Genomic DNA, 13675 nt, shown 5'->3' on the forward strand with positions numbered 1-13675 from the left:
GGGAAGGGGGGGTAGGGCTTCAACTCCTGACCAACTTTATAACTAGCGCATGAGAAAATACAGGTCAAAGGGGACGATTCCGACCTCCCAGCAAAGCTGGAGGCTGCCACAGCGAACATTAACAACGCACACAAACAAGAGCGAAAACGCTGACTGCTTTCTATTCGAGAAGGAAGGTGGACGAGGCAGATGGGAGCGCACTCTGCACCAGTGGGTCTGCCATTCAGGTGTGCCTTCGGGAGCCGAGCAAGGTGATGAGCCAGAGCCTTGCGGGTTTGGGAGGAAGCTCTCTGGAGAGGTCTCTAATTGCATCAAAATACAGCCAAAGGGCCCCCGGTGGCCCTGCCTATGCAGCGGCTCACCTAAGCCGAGCAAGGTCTCCTCTCCTCCAGAAAGCTGCAATTCTCCCACACCTCCAGATCCTCTTGGCTGGGTAACACCCCTGCCGGAAGAGACACTGTGACTTCCGCATTGTTCTGACATCCTTCCCCGTGCACCGATCATGGACGGGCCAGTTCTGGTTCCAGAGGCGCGCTGGAGAACTACACCCGAGAGGATGGACTCCCGGGTCGGGGCTGGCGGGGGAGGGGCAGCCGTGGCACACACGGAGGAGAAGGGAGGCAGAGAATACAGTTTTTTTTTCAAACTTTTTTTATTACACAGTAAAGAATACAACAATACCTGAATCATACTTTAAAGATTCACAGGTTGACAGACCATACATTACAGTCCAACTAAGGAAAAAAAGGATAAACAAGAAACCACAGTTCAGACATAGTAGACTTAAAAGCTCAAGAGTATGCTGACAAAAGCATGATGCCTAGACCCCACCCCCCAGTGTTAGTCTACCATTAACTCGTGGTACATGTCTGAATTAAGTATTGCACAACAACTTTAATTTTTCACAATAATGTCGCAGAACCCAAAATAATATTTAAAAAAATTACTTTAAATCTGCATTTCAACAGTCTCCAATTTTTTTTCTGTCCCTTGAGGAATTCGGACAATATGGAGTCGCTTTCTTTCCCTAAGTATTCCAGACGTAGGCATGCTTTGCATAAGTAAACCAGCCTTGAAATTTTTAAATCCCCAAGACATGCACCTACACATAAAAAAAAAAAAAAAAAAAGTTAAGAAAAAAAGAAATTAAAGAGACAGGTGGCCCTGTCACACACAGTCTCATGACAGAGAAAAAGAGAAAGAGAAAAGAGTCAGAGACAGAGATAAGAGAGGACGCCCTATTCCTATCAGCGACCACCATTCAATTCTATCCAATGAAGATAACTTTTTTTTTTTTAAATGTGTTATACCTACAAATTATACTCTCACATAGCCTGTATATAAGTGACAAGCAAAAAAGGAAAGTAACAAAAGTTTTCTTTTCTTTCTCTTCTTTAGGTTTATGAGGTCTGCATTGTTACCAAGAAGTGATATGGTTTGCAGCTGTATGAGCTTAACTTTTGGTATCCTGGTTCTTTTGTGCCCATTTGGTTTGACTAGACCAGTTTTGTTAGCTACTGGTGCAAAATATACATGCTGTCAGAGGTAGAGTGAAACTTTTTGCCACTGAGGAGAATGTAGCAAAACAGGAGGAGAGGAAGAGGAGGAGGAGGAGGAGGAGGAGGAGGAGGAGGAGGAGGAAGAGGGGAAGGAGGAAGAGGAATCAGAGATAGAGCTCAGAGTTAGGGATTTTTTTGTATTTGTTTTCACTCAGGGTGCCCTGAATTAAAAGTAATGAGACGTACTGTACTAATCCTTATTTTACACACTAGTGTTAAGAATAACAGTGCTGTTTCACATACATCACAGCTTCTAGAGATAAAGACGTGTGGGTATGACATACCTCATTTTTGGGATTATTTAACCCTTCATAGCCTAGAACATATAATAGCTCTGTAAGAAAGGACTGTCCAGTGTCACAAGCAGACTAGAAAGCAGAGTGAGGTCAAAGGATTCTGGGAGCACCATGATAAAATAGAACCCATTCAGAGCCTGGTTATGTGCTTTCATTTCGCTTTTAGCAGGTGTGCTGGCAGATGGACCTCCAACATGCAGATAGATGCATTTATTTGCTCATCAAAACTTGCTAAACTAAAAAGCCATTAAAAAAAAAAAATACCACCCAAACAAAAGTAAAACCCACCTGTATACGAAAATATAGGGGGAAATGCTAAAAATGTTAGGTTTAAGAGACTCAAAGAGAACCGATTTAGAATTGCCTCTATGCAGATACTTAAAAGCCACGTGAAACTGTATCCAAGGACAACATGAAAAGAAAAAGGGAGAAGAGCCAAAACAAAGCCAACGGGTTGTTTTCGATTTCTAAATAAATGCCTGGTGTGCGTATGTACGTATGTGTGTGGAGAAGCGTCTTCCCAGCCTCGAAAACTTTGGTTGTCTACACAGCCTGCAGTACTGCTGACTTTCTCTAAAGCACACAACCACATCCTGGGCTACTGTTTTCAAAACTAACAAGTAGTTCTGGTCTGGACCCTGGACAACGAAGGGTTAATGGAGTCACACTATACCTTGCTGAACATGTTTAACCTGCTGATCATTTGGAAAGTAGTACTGGTGCTTTTCAAAATTCCGATTTTGGTCCATCAGATCAGTCTTTGGCTGACTTCCCTTTTTGTAAGAATACTGTATAACCTGGCATTCAGCAGTGTTAAAGCTGTCAGTCTACACCTCAGCATTTGGAGCTCTAATGATTTATCTTTTTTTTTTTTTTTTTTTGTAAAATTAGAAATACTTAAACAACCTTACAGCAATATGCATGCACTGTCTTTTTTTTTTAAGTAGGATATCTTGTTATTTTATTTTTTTTAAAAAAGTCCCTAATAATGATTTTTCCAAAAAAGGAAAAAAAAAAAAAAAAAAAAGGAAAGGAAAATTCCACTACTACTCTATGCTACAGCTAAACTTGGTGAAATGGCTCTAGCATATTTAAAAAGAGTTTGCTCAAAAAAAAAAAAAAGCATGCCTAGGGAGTCTCGTGACAGTGCAAAATACATTTATGTACATCCCTCTTACAAAAACACCAATATGTTAGCATTCCGTGAAGCATGCTGGTTTTCAGGAAAAAAAATCCTATAAGAGAGTGAAATAGCAGCTCCGAAAGATAGCCTTTTTTTCTTTTCTTTTCTTGAGGACAACCAAAAAAAGAGTCTTTTTTTTTTCTTTTTTCTTTTTTTTTTCCGAACTACTAGAGAAATATCACTAATACATACAGATATAAAAGCAGCATAGAAAGATACAGGTTTCTCACCAACTAGGAATAAAGAGACTAAATGTGGGCATATGGTTAAACTACAATGCATCTTCACTTTGTCCAACACATTTACAAGAAAAACACCATTGGGAAACCTCACAGGACAGAAGTGTTTTAACACCAAGAGAACTACTAGTTTTTAATTAAAAATCCAAACAGGGTGGGGTTGGAAAAATTTGGAAAGGGGCTGGAGCTGGAGCCACCATTTTTTTTTTTTAAATTATTTTTCAATATAAAATGAATGAGCTGGAATAGACCCAATGTCTTACTCTGTGGAACCTTGCAAAAGTGAAGAAACGTTGAAGGGTTATTTAGGGCAGCTGGCTGATGTCAAAGCTGCCAGAATGCTAATTAACTGCAGGCTGAGTCTCTTACTTCTGTGTGTGTGTGTGTGTGTGTGTGTGTGTGTGTGTGTGTGTGTATATACATATATATATATATATATATATATATATATATATATAGGAGCCTTTTGTACTATGGCATTTTTTTTTCTTGCTGCTGTATTCATACATCCCACTGCAAATCATCTTTCATTTTTCATTCTGTTGACCTGGATATTATTATTTCTTTTCAGAAACAGGAAAAAAAAAACCCCGAACATCTGTGTCTCCTTCCAATATGCTACACATCTGCGCGTTTTGTAGCGGGTCTTCAAAGTTCAGTTAGCAACCCACGGACGCCATTCATCTTCTTGTTAAAATGTCTACCGCTGTAGCCAATGCTCATGCCCTTGAGGGTTTTCCTCTTTTTTTTTTTTTCCATTATTGTATATAAAGAACATTGTGACTTTTAATATTAGCATTTTTGCTTTCAACAGCAATTAGCAATCTCTTGGTTTGCTGTTTGGTAAAGCATCGGTTAATGAGGTCATCTAGTTTAAAATCCCAGCTACTGGAAAATAACAGGGAGGAGGTCAAATCTATCATTTCAGGTTATATTCTCTGCTCTCTTTTCAGTTCTGTAAGGAAAAGATATCTTTGTTATCCACAATAAGTCATTACGACCCGTTACTGGCCCTCTGTTTTACTACTGCCTCAAGATACAGTTAGGTTCTCTCTTGCTGAAGGACTGAAATAGGATAGTTCATCTAGAAACAAACCAAAAAAAAAACCACGTTGAGCGTCTGAGGATGAAGAATTGGTTTCGTGTCGGTTGGGTTGTCGTTCCTCTGACAGTTCTGAGCTCCCGTCTAGCGAGGGGTTGTCTCTATGGTAGAAGGGGTCCCCGGGGTGGTCGACCTCGGGGTGGCTGCTGGTGGTGTGTCCATGGGGCTCCCGGCCCCGCTGTTGGGCGTGACGGAGGAGCTGACCGCAGGCGTGTCCCCCTGCTGCTGGGCCTGCAGGGTCTGTCCACAGATGTGGTGGTGTTTCTCCCAGTCTTTGTGCTGGCAGAAGGAGCCACAGTACCGGGCCGTGTTACAGCCGCTGCAGGTCTCACTCGCCTTGCGGCCGCAATTCCAGCAACTCTGCGGGGAGAAGGCAGAAGAAAGCAAAATCCCCAGTGAACACCTCGTCGAGGTCAAAGTCTGACAACGAGCTAGGCGGCGCTGCCTCCTTCTTTTGCAAGAACGTTACGGGAAGAACGGCGGATCCAGGGCTGGGTGTATGTGGGCACACTAAGCGCACAGAAGACACAGGTTGCTGGGGGGTGAGGGGGGGGCGCCTGGGCGGCTCCATGGGTTAAGCGTCTGACTCTTGGGTTTCGGCTCAGGTCCTGCTCTCATGGTTTTCGTGACTTTGAACCCCCGCGTTGGTCTCTGTGCTGACAGTGGGGAGCCTGCTTGGGATCCTCAGTCTCTCTCTCCCTCTCTCTCTCTCTCTCTCTCTCTCTCTCTGTCCCTCCCCCACTCGCACTGTCTCTGTCTTTCTCCAAATGAATACATAAAAACTGCAGAACAATAACAGAAAAAGAAGACGCAGGTTTTGGTGTGATTGCCGAAACTTTTCTACCAACCGCCAGTATACCTAACGAACTGGTTGAGGCTTTCTGTTTTTCCTATAAAATCCTTTCCCTTCAGGTTTGCTTATCTTCTAACACCTAAAGTCTGCTCCCCCCTACCAACAACTGCAGCCTCTACATTTTTTCCTCCTCTGATATCAATACCGCCATGGTCAGACACACATATATCGCTCCTGGCAGAAGCTCCTTGCCTCTGGATACCAGCAGGAATCACAGAAGAACTGTGAGAACTGCCCATTACATTCCAAGAAACATCACGCAACAGAAGAGCACCCAGAGGATTCTATTTTCCGCTCCCTCACTGCAACCAGGTTCTGGGGCACCCGACAACCACATGGGAGGACAAGCTCCAAACAAGCTAGTTCGCTTCAGCTCCCTGGAGGAGAGGGTCGCTGGTTTGGTTTTTTTGCCTGATATACTCTGAGCACTCAGAACAGTGCCTGCTATATAGCAGGTGCTCAATAAATATCTGCAAAATGAATCAATCAGACTACACCTAATTTGGCTTTGAAAGCTGGAAACACTAAAACCGGGTAAATAAATAATGGCTCCACTTGCATGCGACGCTTCCGGGCTGCCGGGGTTCCTTCGCAGCGCGCTTTCACCTCAGCAACTCTGAGTGGTTAGAAAAGTAGAGGAAACTAACCACCGGGACCCTGGCGAGTCCACTGGCAATCTCCGGGGCTGCTTCACAAGAGGGGGGAGAGCAGAAATGAGGTTGCCTCTAAGATTTAAACCTTGAGATAAACACAGCATGAATCGGGGCGCAGACACACCAGAGACAGAAAAGCAACTGTACAGGAGAGACCTTAGGTACCAAGGAGGGGCTATGCCCTCGGAGGAGGCCCTTGGAGGAAGTGGCAGAAGGTCAGGAAGCCAACTTTAAATGTCTGTGATCCCTCTGACAAAACCATTCCCAAGCGAGTTTAGCATCGTGCCATTAATCTTTTGTATTCCTTACCTTCCTTGGTTTTATTTTCTGCCAACACTTCCGACTATACTGCAGTAACCCCAACCCAGCTGACTGGTATGTGGTTGTATCACAATTAAAACACCTTTTTAGGGGCGCAGGGGGTTAAGTGCCCAACTCTTGATTTTGGCTCTGGTCACGATCGCACAGTTTGTAGGACTGAGTCCTGTGTCAGGCTCAGAGCTGGGCGTGGAGTCTGCTTAAGATTCTCCTTCTCCCTCTGCTCCTCCTTCCCTACTCTCTCTCTCAAATAAATAAAGAAAATCTTTAAAAAAACAAACAAACAAACAAACCTTTTCAAAGGCTCTTGCAGCCCATGACCCTGGTGTGTATGGTTTTACCAGTGTCCAAAATACGCAAAGGGATTTTTAGCAGTCAATCCAGTTTTGCTAAAAAAAAAAAAAACAAAAGGGCTTCCACAGTCTTTTAAGTGCTAGGAGCCTCTAAACTCTAGAACTATTGTTTGAAACTTAGAACTCAGCTACATAATTGTGGCCCAAAGAAGGGCGGAGAAAATTTAACATCTCAAACTACAGTCAGTGGGAAGTGTTTTAAGGCAACACAGTTGAGGAAAATTCAGAAACTTGGTTTAGATGTTACTATAAATAAAAACGGAGGGGCGCTTGCGTGGCTCAGTTGGTTGGGTGTTTCCGACTCTTGATTTCGGCTCAGGTCATGATCTCTCGGTTCGTGGGTTCCAGCCCCGAACCGTGGGCCTGGGATTCTCTCTCCTTCTCTCTCTGCCCCTCCCCAACTTGCTTGTGTGTGTGTGTGTGTGTGTGTGTGTGTATGTGTGTGTGTGTGTGCTCTCTCTCAAAATAAATAAACTTGAAAGAAAGAAAGGAAGAAAGGAAGAAAGAATTAAAACAAAGTAAATTATTTCTCCTTTAATTGAATTTAACCAGGAAAATATTTCAAGGGATGTGTACCTCTGGATTAGAGGCTTCTACCAGACCTAGAAGCCCTCCTCTGTCAAAATTAACCAATCGCTTTGCGTGTGTAACGATCCCACAAAGACCTGAGCAGCGTGAGCCTGGGCCAGCCTTCAGAGTGGTGAGGCATGATGCTTGATGCCCACAGTGAAGTTTGCTTCCTTGAGGTTTGGGCATTTCGAATGATGCCAGCTGGATCCTGGAACAAACTCAGCACATAAGCAAAATTCCTAAATTATATCAGAAAATCCCAATTAGAGAACAGAGACCTGGATCCAAAACAATATTTTAAGGAAATTAAACATCTAATCTGAGGCAAGTGGCTTCTTTAGGAAATACCCTGGTGTGAGTCTTATCCTTTTTCTGGCAGAGGCACAGTTTGGCAGACATGAGGGTGGTAACTGCCCAGCACTCGATGGCTCCTTCAGATTGAAATCAGATGCAGGCCACCTTCTCGATGGAAGCTGATTAAACACACAGACGAAACCAGGTAATTACAAATGCATGTGCTGGGGAGTGGAAAGAAGGGACAGAACGGGAACTTCTTTAGTTTTTAAAGTGTTTTTCAAAGATGGGAACAATTTTATAAATAAAAAAGTGGAATGATGCCAAATATAGAAACAGATGTTTTGGATCATGAAGCTGCTGGGAGTTGAGCTTTCTTGCCTGGCGTCACCGGGTTCTGACCCAGGATTCAAGAGCTCTGGCTAGTTTTACTTCTAGTTCCATTCTGAAGCTGTTCGATTCCATTCATTTCCCACCCACCCCTGGGACAGAAACAACCTTCAGCTGTAGGAAAGTACAACAAAGAACAATTCAAATGAGCTGGGGGGAGGGGGACTACGTAGTTTTATTGCTCTTAACATCGCATCACAATGAATGTGCAGGAACTTTAGCACGACTGTTCAACAACAACCCAAACCTCCAAAGTGCCTATTCCTTGGTAAAAGTTCATTAGAAAACAGACAAAGCAGTTTCCATTAATGTATTTCTCTTGGGTAGCTCTCCCAAATTTCCTGTTGGCTCATCCATACTTGCAAGACTGGTGCCTGACCAGGGGCATTCAGCCACTCAACAGTCACACTTCTGGGGACAGTGGAAAGTGTAGAATCTTGTGAGTACCCTAATTTGGATCATTCTAAGTTTCTAAGCTTTCTGCTGTTCACAAAGGTGGAAAGTGCAAATTGTGTCTAATACCCAGGGGTATATCAACAATGGTTTAACCTAATTTTATATTTTTCAATGCATGCTTTTTTAGATTCAGGCTAGTATTTCCTGATAGTTATCCATTCCTTTCTTTCCTCCCTCCCTACTTTCCTCTTCCTTTCTCTTTCTTTCTCCCATCCATCCATCCATCCATCATATAACTAAGCTTCCCTTCCAGTCCTCTGAAGAACGATGCTGGCAATGGAATTACCGTGAACAGTGTAGAAAGCTCAAGAATACCATTTCATGGCAAATTTCATTCCCCAAATTCATGGCAAAGTCTTCCCTTATTTGTGATATTATTATTCCCTTTTTGGCATAAGGAATATTTTCCCCCGGTCCAAAAAATGGGAGTCAGCCATAGACCAAAGTTAGGCTGTGACTCAGATGAAGAAAATGAGGCTGAATACAACCCTCCCTTTTGCTAAATGTGCTAATACTACAGATGGGAAGGGAAATGATGAACGGAGCTTTTTAATGCCAAAGCTGCCTGTCAAAGATTGCTGCTACTTTGTTCCACACCAGCAATTCTCTTCCTCCCTAAGAACAAAATTATTTCCTTCTTCTTATTTTAGATACACAGAGAATGGTATTCCATAGCCTCACCTGCAAAATAATATCCTTGCTGGTTCTTACTGTTGGAAATTCCTTTTCCAGGAAACAAAACATGGTCTCCTGATCGCTCTAAGTTTCTCCAGGTCTGTACTCACCTAAAAGTCTCCAGAAAATGTCTACATGCAAATGATGCTCAATGAATGAAGTAGAATGATTACAATTAAAATTCCCCAAATGTAAAGAACTCTCCCACACACGGGCTTCAATCCACAGTAGGACCACATCTTACATTTGCACGGCACCGTACATTTTAAAACCACTTTCAAAAACATTTTGCGGCTTGGGAAACTGAGGCCCAAAGAATAAGTTACTTGTACAGTAAATGATTTGCCTCAAGTCACACAAATATGACATTACACAGCCAAGGTGTGATTCACCCAGGTCTTTGGACTGCAAACCAAACACATTTCCCAAAGCGCCACACTCAGTCCACTTCACGTACTTCTTTAGAGCCTGTTTTAGCAGGAATGAGGTAGGAAGGGTGCTTAATTGCTAAAAGCAAAGACAGGCTGGCACAGGAAGCAAGCGCACCAAAGACAAGGTATCATGGCGTGCAGTGAAAAATGGCCGCCAATTTTGAATGGCTTCAGTCAGCCCGTCTTGGGTCTTACTTCCAACTCTGCCATTTGGTGGCCTTGAAACCACAGGCAAGTTTCTTAACCTCTCAGGGAGGTACCTGCCACACAGGAGTAATTACCGCATGTTGTTCAGGAGGATGTCAGTGCTAAGCACAGTGCCTGATGTTCAGAAAGTCCTGAATACAACGGAAGGAAGTAGCACCTCCCGGCACTGGCCGGAAGAAACTATCTACAATCTTCCCACAGCACAATCTTTAGAATTAGAAAGCTCATTGCCCCATGCCTCCCTCCAGAGGCACTGACAGCTACATCGTAGAAAAAACATTAGCTTACCTCCCCTTACACTTCATCAGTGACCACATTTTCTGTACCCTTACTGTCCTCAGACCTTATACAGATTCACCATTAGTGGCCATTTATTTCCCCACTCCTCCTCCTTTTTGAATTCCTCTCGTTGAAATTCCCTCTAACTTTTGTTTTGATATACTACAATTCTGTTTGTTACACTGGTACCTCCTTTTTTCTTCTGTTTGTTCATTTCCCTCTAAATATTTGGCAAGAGGGGGAAGCTGGCGTAAAGAAAAGAAAATCTTTCGCTTCCTACGCTCTCCCTTGTCAGCCCTCATGGTTTCAACTATCAGCTGTAAGAAAACGATACTCCAACCTGTTTCTCCAGCCCTTAATTTCCTTCCTGAGCTACTATCAAGTGCCGGTTCTGGAGCTCCACCAGGATGCTCCTGTCACCCAGGTCAGTATTCCCTAAACCTGATTCTCTGGTGTGGTCTACTTTAGTCGTTGGCAACATTCAAGTTCAAGACTTTGTCATCTTATTAGAAACTCCTCTTTCTTTAGCCCCTGCAACAACTCAGTGCCAACCCCCATGGATCTTGCCTCCGTGGGTTCTCTTCCCAGGTTTTCAAGCTTATGGTTACTATCCAAGTTCCTTCCCTGCCCTTTCTGTTAGAATAGCTTCTTTGTTTTTTTTTTTTAATTTTTTTTTTTAAATCTTTATTTTTGAGAGAGAGACAGAGCATGAGCAGGGGAGGGACAGAGAGAGGGGGAGACATAGAATCCAAAGCAGGCTCCAGGCTCCAAGCTGTCAGCACAGAGCCCGACGCGGGGCTCAAACCCACGGACTGCAATATCATGCAGTCTATACCTGTATGGGAACCTGAGCCGAAGTCAGATGCTCAACCGACTGAGCCACCCAGGCGCCCCTGTTAGAACAGCTTCTTAACTGGTTTTTCATCTCTCTCTATCATTCACACACACACACACACACACACACACACACACACACTGCTCACTTGGAAGGTGGCTTGGTTCTGATATACATCTACTCTGCATCTCTCAACAACCTTACAAATTGAGTCACATAAACATTATGCTAGTTTTATAGATGTGAAAAACAAAGCTCCGACACGTAAGCCAATGCAGACCATTCAAGGTCCAGTGCTCCATCCACTATACTGTGAAAGTCTATGGATGCAAACACCTGGCCTTTTGATATGAAACAACAACAACAAAATCTTATTGTAACATGGAATCATAGCTTGCGCTCAGAGAGCTCCAAACTGTTCCGGGATTGATGGGTCTGACAGGATCATGACGGCCTTATAAGAACCATGCTGAGAGACTCCTGTGCTGTAACTACATGGTAACTAATTCTACAGTGTCCACTCAGGTGGAGTTTCTATTATTTGGAACCTAATGCACAGGGTCCACTGGGGGTAGTTCCGCCGCTTCTAGAAGGAGTAAAGAACATGAACCTCTCAGAGTGACTTGCTCAAACTGTCAGGGCTTAGCAGGTTCTGGAAATACAAAGTATAAAGATTTGATCAGTGTTTTTCTTTAAGTGCCACAAAGATGTTCAACGTTAATGTAAACTGTGTAGTTCTGTACCTATGTAGGAAAAGTAAATAAAGGCCATTTTAATTGGAGGGGGGTGGTGGCTTTAATTTGGTGGCTTAAAACTCAAAACTATTAGAACAGTACAATTACTTACTCTCTGTTCTATGCCCACTTCTAGTCATTGCTTCGATCCCCTCTGCTAGAATAGGTTATGGATCTCAAAGAAGAGTCGTAGCAGACTGTTTGGAAATCGACCCAATCTGACAATGTTCACTGGGAAAAAACTATACGTGTATGGGAACCAGACATGAATACGAAAACATGAGAGTTTAAGATGGCAAGATTCGGCAAAATTGTTTTTTTATTGACCCTAATGCTGGCAGTATATTCTCGGTGCAAAACGTTAATACACTGAAAAAAAGAGAGAGAGAGAGAGAGAGAGAGAGAGAGAGAGAGAGAGAGAAAGTGCAGAAAGTATCATATTGCTTACATGTCTGCCCCAAGTGCAGCATCATTCTGTCATAACAACAGTTGGTATTATAAACCTATACCTTTACCTATAAACCCAGGTAAACTTAGAGAACTAGGGAGGAATAATGTGAAGGAAGTCCAATGAGGAAACAGATAGACTAATATGCCATCGAGGGAAAAAATTCCCATCACGTGGCTATTGAGAAGGTGGCCTGAGAGGCAGACGGTCCGGGCTGAGGGCCAGCTCACACTTACGGCTGAGACCCCGAGCAAAGGCCTCACCTCCCGGGACTCGGCTTTTCTTGGCTGCAAAACGAGGACAACAGCACTCTCTACTCTACCTGGACTCATAGGAAGACTAAATGCACCGAAGCACAGAAAGTATAAAAGGCAGTTTTTAACCACGCCAGGTGCAGAATTAAACTTTCGCTGTAGGTCTGCCCATTTCACCTCAGGCAAAACACACTTCCTGCCTCCTCGCCACCCCCACCTCCCGCCCCTGAACTATGCTGACCGGGATTTCGGGGCACCCAGGACAGCCGGCCCTGGTGGGGAATCACCCCCTCTACCCTGAAGAGTCCCCTTCTACTCGGAAGAGTCCCCGTCTGGATGATAAATCACATGGCCCTCCTACAGGTAATACCTGTGCCTATTTATTCCTGACTCTGCACTTCTTCCTGCTCTTCTCCCCAGTTCCATATTTTCAATCCTTGTCTCCTCTTTCTAGAAACATCTCCATTCTTTGCTGCCTACTTTTTCAGAACCACTAGTTTTCCGAAGCAGAATGGGCATTAGGTTCGTTGTTCATGTGTGAAAACAGGTAGAAACTCTGAAATCATAGAAAGAAGCATACATGGGCATCTGTCCTTAACACAAATAGCTCAGAAGAAACTCGGTCTAGAGATGTGTTCTTCTGATTTGGAGCTCAGATTCCTTCTTGAAGTTCCTCTGAGGAGGAGAATACTATTTTGTGCATTTATATTATCTACATATGCATTTTTACAGATTTGGATGCTCTAGATCATTTGTGATCTACATAAGACATGGGTAATGTCTGTAATAGGGGGTGACTTCAAATTAAGGGAGAGAAGGGAGAAAAAGCCTTGTGGCAATCGGAAAGTTTAGCGTGTCTTGTGATGAAGGACCGTGGGAAGTATCAGTTGATAAAGATGCCTTGCGTTACAGCTCTCGGAACACTTTGAATTAAAATGTAGGTGTAAAAAAATCTAAACGTTGTGTGTCAACCATCAATAAAAAGCAAAACCAAACAAAAACTTCTAAACAGCCCTCTGAGGTAAGCAAGTAACATCGCATTCCTTAAGAAGAAATGGAGGTTGACAGGAGTGAAATGACCCACCCAAGGACGCCTCCTCTCAGATTCCTTCTGCCCCAAGCACCTGTCTCTGAGCTTTGCTAGCTAAAGAGGACCATCAAAACGCCTGAAAATGGCCTTCAAGTGGTGTGACCATATAATTCATCATATAAACCAGAACACTTGAGAATAAAAGGGACCACTCAGTAATCACAGGGGACAACAGGGATAAACTGGGATTGTGTCACTCAAACTGGGAGGTATGGTCACCCTGTACCCTACCTTTATATACTATCCTGATTTTCACATTAAACAGCATGATTTAAGAGTCTGTGCTCTGTTTACCCTTTCTGATTCAGAGACAATCTGTCTAGCTGGATTCAGTAACTGATCTGAGCTTCCTAAAATTTTTAACTTGTGTTGTTTATGCACAAAAAATAAGGAAGGTTCCCTCTTCTACCAAGCCCCTACTCCCACTCCGCCCCCAAATAAACTCCCCCCCTCCCC

At 43.4% G+C, this 13675-nt stretch overlaps 1 protein-coding gene across 4 annotated transcripts in view; it reads right to left on the bottom strand.

Moving 5' to 3' along the window:
- Positions 1-628: 628 nt before the first annotated feature.
- The window catches only part of RUNX1T1 (RUNX1 partner transcriptional co-repressor 1), a 143612-nt gene continuing 130565 nt past the window's right edge, over positions 629-13675 (bottom strand). For all 4 annotated transcript variants that reach the window (XM_043601356.1, XM_043601355.1, XM_043601358.1 and 1 more), the window contains one exon: positions 629-4739. In XM_043601356.1, coding sequence (XP_043457291.1) covers positions 4464-4739 — 276 coding nt within the window. In that variant the 3' untranslated portion in view covers positions 629-4463. The remainder of the gene's footprint in view (positions 4740-13675) is intronic.

Source organism: Prionailurus bengalensis, chromosome F2 (genome assembly GCF_016509475.1).
Source record: "Prionailurus bengalensis isolate Pbe53 chromosome F2, Fcat_Pben_1.1_paternal_pri, whole genome shotgun sequence".
NCBI lineage: Eukaryota > Metazoa > Chordata > Mammalia > Carnivora > Felidae > Prionailurus > Prionailurus bengalensis.